At 43.0% G+C, this 17,714-nt stretch overlaps 1 protein-coding gene across 2 annotated transcripts in view; it reads left to right on the top strand.

Moving 5' to 3' along the window:
• Positions 1-11,863, top strand: part of mrc2 (mannose receptor, C-type 2) — a 42,252-nt gene extending 30,389 nt beyond the window's left edge. Inside the window, exons 17-29 of one of the 2 annotated variants that reach the window (XM_080446574.1) lie at positions 18-184; positions 499-667; positions 779-921; positions 1,807-1,921; positions 2,360-2,526; positions 3,386-3,494; positions 4,297-4,535; positions 5,428-5,593; positions 5,817-5,966; positions 6,633-6,746; positions 8,827-9,009; positions 9,242-9,265; positions 9,363-11,863. In XM_080446574.1, the coding sequence (XP_080302700.1) occupies positions 18-184; positions 499-667; positions 779-921; positions 1,807-1,921; positions 2,360-2,526; positions 3,386-3,494; positions 4,297-4,535; positions 5,428-5,593; positions 5,817-5,966; positions 6,633-6,746; positions 8,827-9,009; positions 9,242-9,265; positions 9,363-9,583 (1,967 nt within the window). In that variant the 3' untranslated portion in view covers positions 9,584-11,863. The remainder of the gene's footprint in view (positions 1-17; positions 185-498; positions 668-778; positions 922-1,806; positions 1,922-2,359; positions 2,527-3,385; positions 3,495-4,296; positions 4,536-5,427; positions 5,594-5,816; positions 5,967-6,632; positions 6,747-8,826; positions 9,010-9,241; positions 9,266-9,362) is intronic. The other variant, XM_080446575.1, reaches the window with a different exon arrangement.
• Positions 11,864-17,714: the final 5,851 nt, after the last annotated feature.

The raw sequence follows: 17,714 nt of genomic DNA on the forward strand, positions 1-17,714 counted from the left end.
TTTTTGTCCTCTTGCAGTGTCCACTTCTCCAGAGTGGATTGGCTTTGAGGAGGCAGAGTACAAATTCTTTGACCACCGCTCCACGTGGGACCAAGCCCAGAGGATCTGCTCCTGGTTTGAAGCCTCACTGGCCTCTGTCCACTCAGTGGAAGAGGAGACCTTCCTTACCAACACTTTGCGCAAGGTACTCAACACATTCACGACTAACATTCATTCATTCATTCACAGTTCATTATACCCGCAAGTAATGCTGGGCAATACAGTGATGTTTAGCTCCTTTGTCTGTAGGCTTTGCCACTGATCCTACTGGCACAGAGCAGATTTACTGATTCAGACTATTGTTCTTTGAATATTATGGTTGTTTATTGCATATAAAATACACATAATAAAGTACATTACTCACCCAATGGCCTGCATATGCCAACTATCTCCTAACATTTACATGTCTTAGTAGCTGTGGGCCAGAAGTAATTGTCCATAGCTCTCTCTCCATGGCAGATGTCCAAGATAGAGGGTGACAACTGGTGGCTGGGACTTCATACATACGCATACGATGGCCGCTTCCGCTGGTCGGACCACTCCGTACTCAACTACGTGTCCTGGGCCCTGGGGAGGCCTCACGCACTCAGCCGGGATCGCAAATGTGTCTTCCTGTCCGCCAGCAAAGGTAGGCCAAAGCCTGCCTTTTTATTTGTCACATTAGCAATTGTTGTATGAAAGACACCAAATACCTCCACGCCCGATATGAAGATACTATAATGTTTCACTCCGATAATAGGGGACTGGGCGGATCAGAAGTGTCACGCAGACCTGCCGTACGTCTGTAAGAGAGTGAACGTCACAGGGACCATTCCGCCGACGCCGTCCTCACCCCTGATCCCATCAGGATGTCCTCCCGACTGGTCCTCCTACCAGCATAAGGTAGGCCTTCCTAGTTTAAAACACACCACTTCACTCATCATTGATCATTATTCAAACAGTAGCCATTTTGCTCTTAACCCATTAACACATCCACCGCCAGAGGTTAATCTCATAATGTACTCACCAGTGCCAAGGTGTTTTTGTTGTTTTTTTGTTTTTTTCATGTCGCCATAGATCTTGTTAAAATCCTTAAGATTGAGCCGTGAACGGTCTGTTTACATCCGCGAGATCTCCCTGTATCTCCCAGTGAAGACCGCATGTCAAACGGACTTCCATGACTGTAGTTAGAGCGGATTACGTTAAACAGTGAAATGCGAGGAGAAAAAACTACAGGAAGAGAATTGAGTTTCAGTTTCGTCTGTAGAATGGGAGCGGGCGTGATCGTCGAAACCGGATCCCAAATAATTCTATTTCCTGTCATCAAACCGGAAACGGAAGTGGATCAAAAAAATTCCGAAAGTGCACCCGGACCGCGCATGCGCGAAAAGACCGCAGCCCGTAGGACTACGGGCTCGGCGCTTAACCGTTGGATTTAACGGCCCGTAGAACTACGGGCCCGGCGGTAAAGGTGTTAAGACCTGAGGCCGATTCTACAAATGCCTTCTAAATCAGTAGTTCTCGCACTTTCAAGATTTTTCTAAAATGTTCAAAAACAGCAGATGTACAAGCTCGCAGCGCGGCACGAAGTGACGCGCTGTGAGCTTGTACATCTGCTATTTTTAAATAGCCAACGCAAAAATTCAAAATGACACAGATGGGGATTTATGCTTAGTTGCGCGCCCGTGTCGCCCACCAAAAGTAGCCAAACTACAACTGCCCAACGTATCACAGCTTATCTCATAATAGCACAATGTGTTTGATTCTGAATGTGTGGGTTGAGTGTAGTGTTTCAGAGTTCATGGCCTGGAGGAAACCAGTAGGGTTACGTGGTCTGCAGCCAAGCTGATGTGTGAGACAAAAGGAGGCGTCCTGGCAGTGGTACCCAATCATTTGGAGCAAGGTACTACAGCCTGCATAACACACACACACACACACACACACACACACACACACACACACACACACACACACACACACACACACACACACACACACACACACACACACACACACAGAATCGTGCTTGCCACGCATACACACAGTCACACATACAGTATGAACACGTCAGCATTCACACATACACACACACACTCATACACACATCCACAGATGAACACATTAGCACGCACGCACGCACGCACGCACGCACGCACGCACGCACGCACGCACGCACGCACGCACGCACGCACGCACTCACACACACACACACACACACACACACACACACACACACACACACACACACACCACACACACACACACACACACACACACACACACACACACACACACACACACACACACGTACTGATAATATTATTGATGTTGTCACACACAGCCTTTGTCACCACTCTGCTGTACAATATCAGCGCTGACCTGTGGGTGGGTCTGACGTCGGACTCGAAAGGCCATTTCCAGTGGGCCCAGCCTGGCCTGCTCAGCTATACCAATTGGGCTCCAGGAGAGCCTCTGGACAACAGCGGACCTCTCCACAACAAGAACCCGGTACACACTCTCACTCAAACTCTTTCTATTAATATTCCTGTTATCTGTCAGCAGTCAGCACACACACATTAACCATTTAAATGGTAGAGATTTGGTAGAGGTTTGGCTCATGTAGTTATCTTGCCGTGAACTCCAAATATTGGCGAGATATCTTCGATAGTTGATTGGAAATTGATATTCCACAGCGACACAGCTCTCTTTTAACACATTAACGAACACAAACAGAGCAATTGAAACATCACAAAGCCCATTAAGCCATTTTTGTTCAATAAAAATGTGAGCTTCTTTTTACCATTTGAATTAGGAATAAGACCCGGACTGGATCCATGGATCCAGATCCAGATATTCAAATAGTAAAAAAAAAAAGTAAAATGTTTTGTGATGTTATATATTGGCAGAATCAGCTTTCTTTGTGTTCGTTTATGTGATTTTGAGAGCTGTTTCCCCTTGCAATGTAAGTCAGATTTTTGTAATATAAATTTCTACTCAACGGAGCAACTATTGAAGATATCATGCTAATATTTGGAGTTATATCAATGCAAGGTACTGTAAGTACACAACCCAAACCTCTACTAAAGTGTCATTGTGCTTTAAACCCAGTTGAGCAGAGTCCGCCAGGGAGGGCTCTATACTAGGACCGCTAGTATTTCTCTCTACACCGAATCTCCGGCAAAAATAGACGATCCGTAAGCTCACAACTCATCGCGAATGCCGACTTGTTGTGAGCTTGTAAATCTGCAATTTTTGCCATTTTTGCAACAGAATAAGGATGCTAGAGTTTGTGTGGTTAAGTGTTTGTGTGTTGAATTGCGCTTGTGTCGCCAATATCCTGATCTGATGGCTCACTCTCACTGTGTAGGGGAACTGTGTGGTGATGGTTCACGGGAACCCACAGAGGAATACCGGCAGGTGGGCTTCTCGTCCCTGCGAAATGGAGAAACATGGTTTTATCTGTCAGAGGAAACAAGGTGATTTTGTTGTTTTTATCTTGGTTTTTACAGGCCTTTTTTACACCTGCACAAGTTAGTAATTTCTTTCTCATTTTTCTACACACCTTGCCGTGATATAACTCCAAATATTGGTGAGATATCTTGCGCCGTTGCTCCTCTGATTAGAAATTGACGATCCAAAATACTGTCCTCATTGACTTGTGGGTCAAATACAGGTCTCAAATACATTCTTTTAGCACTTAAACGAGTGCAAACAAAGCAGATTCTGCCAATACAACATCACAAAACCCTGTGCGGCATTTTCTTTTAAAAGAAAATGTCAACGTCATGTTGATTTTGCTATTTGTATTAGGAAGAAGACCCGGCGGAATCCGGCACAAACAGTAAACAGGAATTCACAAGTTTAAAACAGACTGGGTTTTGTGGTGTACTGACAGAATCTGCTTTGTTTGAGTACTTTTATGTGCTAAAAGAGTGACAGAGCTGTTTTACTGTGCAATGTAAGTCAATGAGGAGACTATTTTTGAATTATCAATTTCTAATCAATGGATCAACGGAGCAAGATATCTCGCCAATATTTGGACTTACATCATGTCAAGGTAACCACTCAACCTCTACCACGGTGTCATTGCGCTTTAAGTCAGTTCTCACTGGTTCTTTTAATAACCATTTTTTTGCTTCAGATTTGGCAAATAAACTCAACGAGAGATTTAAAATCTTATCACAGATGCAATTCCTGCTACAACAGCTCAGAACATATACAAGCCTGTCCAGGGGATTAACTTTTCTCCCCGTGTGTCTAATTCTCCTGTTTGTTCAGACTCAGCGTTCACCCCAGAACCTGCCCTCATTCCCTCCTCCCTCTCCAAACCTGTGGAGTTGGGTAGAGTGACGTACCGTGTGGTACAGAAGCGTCTGGATTGGACGGGGGCGATCCACCTGTGTGAATCTCTTAATGGGACCCTGGCCACGGTGAAAGATCCGTACCAGCAGGGCTACCTCACCCTGCTGATGAACAGCTTGCACCGCTCCGCCTGGATTGCTCTGTACAACTATGGGGTGAGCGATTTTTTTTGATCTCTTTCATCTTACAGTACACTTAACGACATTAACCCTGGCGTCCCTATATCTATGGCGGACTTCTAAATTTCAAATCTTCTTCAAATACAATAAAAATAATAATAATAATAATTCCCTCCAAAAATAACAAAAATAGCAGATTTACAAGCTCAAAGTGACCTTTTAGATCTGCTTTTAACCCATACTTTTTGCTTTTTTTATATAGTATATTATACTTATTTTTGTCTATTTACTCCCCTTTTCTCCCCAATTTAGTCGTTATGCCAATTATTTGTTCCCCACACACATTTGTTTCTGCGTTGTCACTGCCACCCGTGACACCCGTTGTATCCGACTGACTCACCTGCCAATGAGGAGCCCCCACCAGGAGGATGCTCTACTCCTCCCGCCCAACACTCCCTGCAGGTGGCGCCGCAGGCCCAGCCCTTAGGAGTAACGTGTATTGACAAATATCACCCTCCCCTGAACACACGGCCAATTGTGTTCGTATAGACAAAGCCGGATGCACCACGGTGGATTCGAACCCCCGGACTCTGTGGTGGTGGGGAGCTACTTTACCACTGCGCCCACCCAAGTGCCCAGTATATATACATATTAAGTATATATGGCTTAACATGAACCCTAGAATCCCTATTCATAGCATGTCCTAATAGGCAAAAATATAAATAGGCAAACATTCTGCAAAAAAAGCTGATCGTCAAGCTCACAATGTGTCGCCAAGCAATACATTGTGAGCTTGAAGATCAGCTATTTTAGATATTTGTTGGATGACTAGTTATATGGGGCTTGAATGGTGAAGTGGCACAAGAAAGAAGGATGCCAGATTGATTGTTAGTGCTGTGTTACAGTACTGTATCTGTGTGGTTTTCAGGGGCGGACCTTCACCTGGTTGGGGGAAGAAGAAGTGGTGTTTTCTAACTGGAAAGATGGGGAGCACAATCTACTGGCTGGATGTGGTCACATGACCACTTCTGGAGAGTGGACTACAACACCCTGTGATGATAAACTGGAGGCTGCTATCTGTGAAATAGATTCAGGTAAGTGGACACGTGCGTGCGTGTGCGTGCCTGTGTGTGTGTGTGTGTGTGTGTGTGTGTGTGTGTGTGTGTATGTGTGTGTGCGTGCGTGCGTGCGTGCGTGTGTGTGTGACTGTGCGTACAGGTATATGCAAGCAAATGTCATGTGCAAGCGTGGTTGCGTCTGTCTAACAGTGTAAATAAACAATTGTTACAACAATTATGTCCTATCCTCCCCTGTCAGAAGAGCCTGCAGTTCACCAGTGGAGTTACCCAGGACAGTGTCCCCACTCTCTAGGTGACTGGTCCTGGGTTCCCTTCAGAAACCACTGCTATGCCTTTAACCTACAGAATCTCAAGCTGCAGCAGGATGCACACTCATCCTGTAGGAAAGGTAACCTAGTCACTTTACTTCACCTAATCACACTCGATTCAGTCTCTCTCCTCACCTTTGTAGCTCATTACACTGTACAGCAGGAGCTCTCAAGGGGGGGTTCCTGAGGGTCCCCAGCAAAATGACTTAATATAGCATCAAAATCAGTTGAACCACTTTAACTAGTTTTTTATACTTCAGCTATTCGAAAATAGCTAATCTACAAGATCACAACGTGTCGTGATGTGACACGTTGTGAGCTTGTAGATTGGCTATTTTCTTTTAAAAAAATATTAACAACACAAATCTTCTCTTACTCTTCTCCCTGGCAAAATATCTTTTCACATTGGGATCCTGGGAACTAAAAACATACTGCTGTAAAAGTACATGACCTAAACGGCAATGACATAGTGCAGCACTTTTCGACCAACTCTGCCATAGACAACATTGACATCAATAGGTCTAAATATAGAAGTGTTTCATTAAGCTCACTTTGGAGTGCACCGCACTGTCATTATTACTCCATACACAGTAAGGATTTTGCTTTGTACTGTGTCTCCGGATTTTACTTTATTTGTCACTTTTACTCAATTGGCCTAGATTTGCTCTGTTTTTGTGTCCCCTGACCCCCCCTGTCTCTTTCTCTGTCTCTCCCCACTTTTCTCTTTGTCTCTTTCTCCTCTCTAGTTGGGGCAGAACTGCTCTCTGTCTTAGACGAGACGGAGAATGGATTTATATGGGAACACATTCAGAGCTATGCAGAACAGGCACATGGAGCTTGGCTGGGCATCGCCTTAAAAGGTACAGGACACTTCAGAAAACATTTGATTTCAAATCGACTCAAACCATTCCACCTGACAAACCATTCAGACTGAATGGAGCCTTGATAGTCACTGAGTCTGTAGTCTCATGTGGTCAAACCCACCATCTTACGTCATCAATTCCAGCAACAGGGGGTTTTAATAACAGTCAGCATGTCCATGTTTTTGCCAAAGAAATTCAGGTAAGCCTCTGTTTGGCTGGCCTGTAACGGAAGTCGATGTTTGGCCAGTGGTTGATCTAAGGAGGCCTGTCTGTCACGCATATTTATTTTGGTGGCAGTCCTTAACAACTTTTCAATAGTTGTGTCCCAGACATTAGATGTCTTTATAATCATCTGGCTACTGTGAGACTACTGAGTCTATGGCTAGTGGGTATCCTGTGTTGGGACTTGGGAGTGCACCATGAGCCGAACCAGTGCATTATCCCCAGTTCGAATCCAGTTGGAGTCCTGTGTTGCATGTCTGTCTGCCCTCAGCTTCCTATCTCGCTTTTATCCAACAAATAAGAAAAAAACGAACAAAACAACACAAAACTAGACGCGTCGCAATTCAGGGCAATTGCAGAGTGTGGTTGCGCCGACACCAGTCGTGGGTCGCCGCCGCCGGGACTTGAGGAATACGCTTGGAGGAATACCGTCGGAGGCCGCGCGACGTGCCATTCGAATTTGGTGCCGATTGGATCCTGCGTTCGTGATACATGGCATTTTGATTTTAAGAAATAGGCCCCTCCCACTAAATAAATAGGCCCCTCCCACCAATGACATCGTCCTGTAACTCCTGAGATCACCTGCTTTTCATTTTGAGAGGAGTGATCCCCCAAAAATCATGTTTTTGCATCAAACGGTTACGTTTTGCGCAGTTGTGGCGCCCCCTATGGATCAAAGTGGAAATGCTTTTGGTGATTTGTTGAGTAAACCACCCTCGACATGTGATTCTAATTTGGGATCGATTGGACGTTTCGTTCGTGATTTTTGGCATTTTTGTAAAAATGTAAAACGGGCCCCTCCCACTAACTTTGGAAGCCAATTACGGACGAACGGTAAGGACTATCAAAATGCCGTTTGGATATATTTATCGCATGGGTCCATAGATGACGTGTACCGATTTGTGTGAGATTTGGACAAGATTTGTAGGAAAAGGAGCAAAAAGTGTGTTTTGAAGAAAATTCAAAATGGCGGAAAATCTACCCAGACGGAAATGGGCGTGGCCTATATGGGGAGTTGCGTCGTGACCCAAGGAATCCAGGGGAAAATTGTTTTTATTCTACGACCTACGGTTCAAGAGTTATAGGTCAAAAGGTAAAGTGGGCTGTTACTGTTATAGCGCCACCATGTGGCCGACTGGTGTGATTCTTTTTTTAATAATTTTGCAATAAACTATTAACCTCCCCTCCAAGTCTTGTAACTGTAGCCCTTACGGTTTCCGAGAAAAAAATACTTGAGTGGGAGTTTTTGCAATTCCCATTAAAGTGGATTAGGAAATTTAATGCACTAATAATTCAATATCAAAAAATCTATCCAGACGCAAATGGGCGTGGCCTATATGGGGAGATGCGTCGTGACCCAAGGAATCCAGGGAAAAGGAAATGTTGATTTTATGACCTACGGTTCAAGAGTTATAGGCCAAAAGGTAAAGTGGGCTGTTATAGCGCCACCATGAGGCCGAATGGTGTAATATTAGTTTCAATAATTTGGCAATAAACTATGAACCTCCCCTCCAAATCTGGTAACTCTAGCTCTTACGGTTTCTGAGAAAAAAATACTTGAATTTGAGTTTTTTCACTTTTCCATTAAAGTGGATGGGGAAATTTAATGCACTAATAAATCAATATCAATTAAACTATGCAACCAATCTCTTAGCAAAGTACAAGCAGTCTATTCCCGGTGAAGCCGGTCATTATGACATATGGCACGAAATTGGGAAAAATAAACTGTGGGAGGAGTAGCGAGTAAGAAAAAAGTTTATCTAGAAAGTCGGTAGAGTACTATAGTCTGGTTGCCCATTCGGGCAACCACACTAATAACAAAACTAAAAACTGGGTATCCTGTGCTGTCCTGTAGGTAGCAATCTGGTGTGGAGTGAGAACTCAGAGTTGTCGTTCACCAACTGGGAGGTGCAGGACGACATCTTGAGCAGCATGCTTTCTGCCAATACCTGCTTCTGGATCCAGAGCAACACTGGCCTGTGGAAGCCGGGCTCCTGCAAGAACCGCACACACGGGGTCATATGCAAACGACCACGCAGTAAGCAAGCCTGAATGTTGCATTAATTCATTAGTGTGTTCAAATGCATCCTCTGCAAAGCCAGGCTTAATTTATGTACAGTATGAGGTTAAATTGAGATTTTGAAGTAGGATTGCTTTGGGTCTTGATAGCACCATCAACAATTGTAAGGATTATGTGCATGTTTAGAAGAAGTCTCAAATTATATACAGGTCTGTGTTATACTAATCATTCGTTTGTTTTCTTCTTTCAGGTGCTGATATTTCAGCAGTAACTGGTAAGTTGTTGTTACTACTCTGCTCACTAGTTATGTGTTGGCATCATTGAATGGTAATGTTTATACCAATCCTAAACCTTATTCTGTCTTCACCCAGGAGACCCAAACCACCTTCCCACTCTGATTGTCATCGCGGTGACAGCGCTGCTTCTGTTGATGTTGATCGTGGCAGTGATCTACCTGTACCGCCGGCGAGGTGTCGGGTCCCGGGGGTCTTATGAGGGGGCCCGCTATAGCCGCAGTAACTCCAACCCAGCTGAGCAGGCAGAGAAAAACATCCTGGTGTCCGACATGGAGCTGAATGAGCAACAAGAGTAGCACAGCCCACCCTAGACTGACCTGGGACCAGCCTGGCCCCAAAAGAGACTGATTTCAGTGTGCTGACTCAGATTGTGACTTTTAGCTTTTATTTTTGTCCCTTTTTATGAAAAATAAAAATATTTGTAAGATGCTGAAGGGCTGTGTAGAGCACAGCGGCTGTCAGTCCAACTGTATGGTGAGTCCCCACCGTCACAATCTGTGCTTGCCAAGACTCAACAGTTCTATGAGGACAAAACGGAATCCATTCCCTTAGACATCCTTTTCCTAAAAGGGCTTCATGAAGCCCATTCATGGATGTAATGGGAGCTCTGTGGGGTGCAGCTGGAAAAGTTCATTGTTGATTGCGTGTTGAAAGGTGTCCCAGCTGTCTGCTGATGTGCCAAAGTCCATTTTGCGTATGGTGTAGCTTCACCATCTCATTTCTTTTCTTATTTGTATTTAAAACAGATCAGAAAAGTCATAATACAAAACAACACATTTTAACTGAAGCCATTCTTCTGTCTCAAAATATCCACACACAGAACCAAATGTATTCTTTATTTGTATTTTTATTTTGCACCGTGACAGTATTTTTTTCAAAATGAACTTCTGTTCATTTTGTTCATTTTTATTGATATGGATTAATTTGCCTTCATTGTCTGTGCAGCTGTAGAGGACTGTTGATGCTGATGCATACACTATAGCCCTTTGTGAGTCTGCCTCTCCCCTCTCTGATCTGACACGTCAGCACCAGCTGTGTGAGAACCAGAAGAGGATGAAGTCCAAATGTGAATGTGTGGAAGGTGACAGGGACTTAGAAAATGTCCCAAAGACTACGGTGACAAAGTACGGCAGTACACTACATTTCCGCACATAGTAAGAGTTGAGCGCGGTTGTTAAATATACGATTGACTTTTGGGAAAGGCTCTGTGTATGTATTTAGCACTTTCAGTTATCTTGAGCTGTTTCAACATTATTTCGGGTAAATGATTCCCTTGTCCATAGACATCATTAACAAGGTACAATGTTTGTCGCTTTCGTGATTTCAAAGTTTGATACCATCAGTAGCATCGATTCAGCATTTTTACTGGCCGCCATTTGCCTGCGTGTTTATATGCATTGAACTCTGAATGTTTGTTTTTGGCACTTGATACCATGATTTACAGCTGTTTCATTATCTTTATAATGTCATTCACTTGTCTGTACGCATTATTAAGGTTACTCTTTTTTTTTAATGATGCAGGATTTTGTTAAGTTTGACTGGTAAAGATATGTGAAAATTCACCCTCTTATTTGACCTATTGTGCCAACAGTGCAACTAACCTACTCACTGCCTTGCAAAGGAAAACATCCTTCTTGTGAATGAAGGAAATAGTTGTTCATGTGAGAATCTTGAAAGAATCTTTAATCAACGTAAAAGTTAATTCACTCTTTCTCATTAGAAACCTCCATAGCCTATACTTTTGTGTGTCATTCAGGATTTTGACTTTTGTTGAATACAGGCAGAACAGTAACTGGATTTTAGAGAGGGAGAAAAGTTTTCTTTTTCCTCTCTCCGTACCTTCCTCATACATTCCTCATCCAAACGTTCCTGCTTGTGAGTGAATTTCTGTACTCCTCAGAGGAATGCTTTCAGTCTGACGCTCTGTTTCACTGAAGCTTGTTTATACTTGGTCGTACTACGGTGTCGGGCACAGAAAATAGCCAATCTACAAGCTCACAACACAGTGCCGATGCTTGCAGATCGGCTACTTTCTCTGCACGACACCATTGTACATTGACGATAGCACATAGGCATGTCTCTATGAAAAACGGAGGAATGAGAGAGGGGGACATACGTGTGCGTGCGCGTACGTCTTTTGTGTGTGTGTGTGTCTGTGTCTGTGTGTGTGCAGCCTCCAGCTGTGGAATGTTGAGTCGGCAAGAAGAGCTCAGTGGCACGTCTGGAACCAATCAGAGAGAAGGAGGGCTCAGGGCCGTTAGGGGTTAGGAAGGGGGGGGAAAAAACACTACAAGGAGAAAAGGAAAAGAGAGAGAGAGGGGGGGGGGTGTTATGCACATATGAGGAATGGGGGGTTTGGCAGAGAGAAGGGTGGGAGGAGTGACGTGCAGGGCAGTGATAGTGACATGTCCTAGGCTCACCCTGTCCTCTGCTGGTGGCTTACTGTACAAGCCTTTCTCCATATTTTGCAGTTGTCAGCTGGATGCGAGTTATGAGATAGAACTGTCTATGGATGATGTGTCCAGCCCTGGTTGGCTACAGTAGATTCCCAGTGAGATTATTTTTGTTGAAGTGTGTGGGAAGGGGTGGGGTGGGGTGGGGTTGAGGTGGGGTGGGGGTCTAATCCCTGTGAAGATTAAACAAAGCACCTGTTCAAGTTTTGAAAGTATTTTCTTGTTGTTTTTATATGAAATGAATAAAGTCTATGTTCACAGCAGTGTTTCCCTGGAAAACAAATCTCTCTCTCTCTCTCTCTCTCTCTCTCTCTCTCTCTCTCTCTCTCTCTCTTTGTGTGTGTGTTTGTGTGTGTGTGTGTGTGTGTGTGTGTGTGTGCGCGCGTGTGTGTGTGTGTGATATGTACAGTATGTGTGTGTTGTTTGTTTTTGTAAATGTAAAAAATGCGTCAATTTGAGAATAAAAGGACAACAATGTATTTTATGTATTTAAAATACAGAAAATACAAGATCTGAAAGTATCTTGATACAAATTACTAACAAATTACTAATCTAATAAATTCCAAAATACATAAAAGTATTTCAAATACGTATTTAAAATACTGCTTATCTCTGTCTACAGCGGGCTGACAGATGCCTAATGAAGAAATGCCACCCTTGCCCTGCTGCCCATAATTGGCTGGTTCACATTGGTGTAAAGTTTTGCTGGGTTAGGTAGTTTAGTGTCTTTGGGTAGCTCAGAAGCAGTTTCATTTAATGTGTATGATGATTGATCGTGAAGTCAATTTGACTCTTTAAAAATATGCTAAATTATTTGTAAAAGATATCTTAGATATTTATATACTTTTTTCCTGACTATTTCCTAAATAGATCTAGGTTTTACATGAGAAAGTAGGTTCCAAACAGATACTAATTGATACTCATTGCTTAATATATGTGAATGCTGTTGAATATAGTGGAGGGTGTGATGCTAATGTACATTTTGAAATCGATATTATTTAGATTATAGTGAAAAAGAAAAAGAGCATGACATTTATTTATTTATTTTTTACAGATATTGTTTTTGTCTTTTTCTGCCTTTATTGGATAGTATTAGTGAAGAGAGACAGGAAACTGGGAGAGAGACACAGGGAATGACACGCAGTAAAGGCCGTCGGGCTCGGGACTCGAACCCGCGACACGCTGTCAGGCTACATTGAGCAGCGGTCCGGGCCGAGCATGACATTTTTAACTGTAATTTTGTGGAGACTGGAATGGGGGCCGAAGGTGAGGGTTTGCGGTGCTCCAACCCCAGCAACCTCGACATGCTGCTCCACATGCTCAGGCCAAGGGTAGTAGAGCCCTGGCCGGAGCATACACAAACATTTTGCCGTTCGGTCCAGCGGTTTGCAAGATTATCCTTGGACAGGCAAACACACAGACCCATTTATACCCAGCTCGCTTCCTAAAGAGCCATGTTGTAAAAGTAGGCCATGCTTTACTATGTCATCAAAAATAGGCCATATTAGTATTACATTTTTACATGGTTTAACATATAGTATGGTATGGCCTTTTTACATGGATTAACGCCATACTATGACATTTGTACATGGTTTAACATCACACTATTATGACATTTTCACATGGTTTAACATCATACTATAGTGTGACCTTTTTACGTGGTTTAACATCATACTATATATAGTATGAACTTTTTACATGGTTGTAAATCATACTATACTATATAGTTTGACCTTTTTACATGGTTGTAAATCATACTATACTATATAGTTTGACCTTTTTACATGATTTAACATCATACTATACTGTAGTATGACTGTTTTACTTTGTTTAACATCATACTATACTATGACCTTTTTACATGGTTTAACATCATACTAGTATGGTATGACCTTTTTACATGGTTTAACATCATACTAGTATGGTATGACCTTTTTACATGGTTTAACATCATACTATAGTATGTCCAGGGCTTCCTATGGTGCTTACCTGTCTTCTATGGTGCTTCCTATGGTGCCTCCCTGTCATCTATGGGAATACAAGAACGCTCGCCCCAAAACAGGCTCGCCCCGGGTCAGATCCGACGACTTCGGACCGGTCGCCACCAGCTATTCCTAAACGTAACCTCGGTAAAACTATGCTTAAACCTAACCTTATTCTAAACTTAACATCAGTAAAACTATGCCTAACCTTAAACGTATTCCTAATCTTATCCTCAGTAAAACTAAGACAATAATACAAGAACCGCTCGGGGCAAGCGGCCCACTGAAAAAATTAGGGCGAGTGTGTTTTGGGGCGAGCCTCCCGGTTACCATCTATGGTGCTTCGTATGGTGCCTCCCTGTCATCTATGGTGCTTCCTATGGTGCTTCATGGTGCTTCCTATGGTGCTTCTCTGTCATCTATGGTGCTTCCTATGGTGCTTCTCTGTCTTCTATGGTGCTTCCTATGGTGCTTGCCTGTCTTCTATGGTGCTTCCCTGTCTTCCTAGCCTCGTTCCCAGCCTGTGTGTCTACAGGGGTGGGACTTCCGTCATTATGTATGTCCTCCGGAAACGATCTTTTTCGACCAATCACAACACTTCATTCACAGAGAATATAGACAGATTTGTAAAGCGTCAACATAATTTCCTTTATAATTTATTTTTAGACACTCAACCAGCTAGGTCTTGTCCAGCGTGGGTGCTTCCCATGGTGCTTTCTTGTCTTCTATGGTGCTTCCTATGGTGCTTCCCTATCATCTATGGTGCTTCCTATGGTGGTTCCCTGTCATCTATGGTGCTTCTTATGGTGCTTCCCTGTCTTCTGTGGCGCTTCCTATGCTTCTTCCCTGCCTTCTATGGTGCTTCCTATGGTGCTTCTGTGTCTTCTATGGTGCTTCCCTGTCTTCTCTATGTAGAAATGTCATACTAATAGTATAGTATGACCTTACTACTATGACTTGTTATGGTTTAACTAACATCATACTATAGTATGACCTTTTTACATGGTTTAACATCATACTATAGTATGACCTTTTTGCATGGTTTAACATCATACTATATAGTGCACTGTCGTCGAAAATAAGCCATAATATACTACAAATACACCATACTATATGGTCATAAAAAGTCATACTTTAAAGAATAGTGGATGAGGAAAATTAGTTTTACTTTAAAGTGTTCTCCTTATTCATAATTTCAAAAGTCTGAATTCTACATTGCCAACCTGCTCAAACAACAGCTTGCAAATTAATAGAAATCTAAGAAATGTGTGATTCTGTGCAGAAACATGGAATATAATAGCCCTAATAAAAATGATTAATGTGAGTTGTGATGTTGAAAAGAATCCACTAGAGGGCAGACCTCGCGTGATGTAAATGAAAAGAGGGCTGTTTCCATAGTGAAACTCATGCTACTGAGAGCTACTGAGAGAATCAACCTAAGTTCATTATTATACAGTTTGAGAAAGGTGTGTGTGTGTGTGTGTGTGTGTGTGTGTGTGTGTGTGTGTGTGTGTGTGTGTGTGTGTGTGTGTGTGTGTGTGTGTACACTAGCATGTATATAAGAGATTTTGCAGGTTTTGTCTTTCAATGCAACTCAAATCCCTTCTTCATATTTCTATTCACAAACTAATAATCCATTGCAGAACAAGTTGTTCTGTGTGACAGCATCCATGCTTTCTCTGCAAATGTCTCTCAACAACCTAAACAACAGTTCAATATTCTCTACATCCTTTGCACGGCTGGGATTTGTTTTCATATGCTGTCCATTTATATTAATTGATTATGCTTTAATGTCGCCAGATGTGAATGATGAAGAGGATGTTGTGGGCTGTGCACTTCTTGATATGGGCAGTAGCCTACCTACACCATGGTACATTTGCCTGAGGTATCTACACACCCGTGTGTGTCGAGTTTATGGGAGACAGCGGTGGGGATGGGAATCGAGAACCGGAATTGTTGGAGAAGTGGAATTGTTAACTCTGTGAATGGACATTGTATACATGGGCAGGCCCCATACATTCAAGCTTATCAATTCTTTTGTTACACAATATAGTCCATGGGCACAGGCCAGATTTTTCACTGATCAGGGACACTCAAGGTGGCAAATTTGGTATCTAGTTTGGTATTTTGAAAAGGTCTATATCCCTAGATAATATTTCAACATGATAGCCCTTCCCAAGTAGTAGCTTAGTCCCAGTTATCAGCCTTCAATGACACCAACCATAGATCCAAAGAATGAAAAAATCCTTTTTTGAATAGAACATGTCATACAGAGGAAAAAAAACATTATTCAATCTCTTTCATTCACTTATTTAACCACATGAACCCTAGCATGCCTATTCTGGGGCAAATATTGAGCAAATGGCATGTCTACAAGCTCACAACACCTCACGTTGTGATACGATGTGAACAGCATTTTCACTAATCGGGGGCACTCAAGTGCAACATTTGCAAATTCTAGTTTTGTATTTTGAATAGGTCTATATCCCTAGATGATATTTGATCATGATGGCCTTTCCCAAGTGGTAGCTTAGTCACAGTTATCAGTCTTCAAAGACACTAACCATATATTAAAATAATGAAGAAAGCGTGCCACTGTTTTTGAACAGAACATGTGATACAGAGGAAAAAAATCAATACTTTTCTCTCTTTCATTCACTTTAATAATAATAATAATAATAATAATAGTAGCTTGAATTTATATAGCGCCTTTCAAAAACAATGAACAACCAACAGAAAAACTAACAAACAAAACAACAAACAAGGCTGAAGGCTGAAGGCTCTGTCCCCGACAGAGCCTTCAGAACAAGGTTCAGAACAAGGTTCAGAACAAGGTTTGAAACCAGGTTTGCTTGTTTGCCTTGGGGACAGAGAGGAGGTCCAAGTCTGTGGACCACAGGGTCCGTGACAGAGTCGGTTTATGGAGTAGGCTTGAGAGGTACTTTAATCAATGATCATCATCATCATCATCATCATAACAAACTGTCATACCAATATCAATTCTTCAGTATTCGTCATCGTCATCATTATCATCATCATAATCAATCAGTTCCACTTCATCTTCCTCCTCTTCCTTCTGATTGCTGCAGGTTTGTAGCTTGCACATTTCTGTGCACTTTAATTTGTTGGCAAGGCAGGAACAGTCTGGAAGCTTGCAGGTCCGTACACACTTGCAGGCCATAAGTTCCAGGACGGCCATTGGTGCTGAGGCTAAAAGGCTGGTGGTAAATGGTGCATTTATATAGCATTTCTATCCAAAGCGCTTTACATAGATTGTACATTACATTCACCCATTCACACACACATTCACACACCGATGGCGGAGGAAACCATGCAAGGCACCAACCTGCTCATCAAGAGCAATTAGGGGTTCAGTGTGTTGCTCAAGGACACTTCGACTCTAACTCTGGGGGAGCCCGGGATCGAACTGGGAACCTTGCGGTTTCCAGTTCACTCTAACCGGCCACTCTACCCCTGAGCCACTGCCGCCCCATGGTAATGCATGTGGAGAGGGCTGTTCATGTGAAACAGTGCAGGAGAGTTGTCAGAGTCTCCAATGACACACACACCTTCACATTACTGCTATACTACACCCCATATGTACTTCCAAGCACTGAGGATGAAGGCGGCAGTATGGCACTGGTGAGAAGCGGCGCATCCTCCCACTGCATCAAGCAGTCTCTCATCTTGGAGCACCACTAGCCAAGACAGTGATCAAGGTACATATCCTGACTGGAGATGACTGCATGAGTAGTTCAAGTACAACAGCTAAGACATTTGATGACCTCAGGGTAGAAAACCATACCAGTGCCAGTGCTGGAATTGATGCTCTCCCTCCCACAAGTAGTGTGATCAGAGGCCACATCCAAGGTGCCTTTCTGGTGCATAGGGCTTGCGACCTGTTGTGACAGCCAAGGAACCCGAGGCAAGACTAGCACCAATGGAACATGGATGGGAGGAGCACTTTGGTACACTCCTGCCATCAAAGTGTC

Source organism: Gymnoscopelus braueri (genome assembly GCF_963280865.1).
Source record: "Gymnoscopelus braueri genome assembly, chromosome: 13".
Classification (NCBI taxonomy): domain Eukaryota; kingdom Metazoa; phylum Chordata; class Actinopteri; order Myctophiformes; family Myctophidae; genus Gymnoscopelus; species Gymnoscopelus braueri.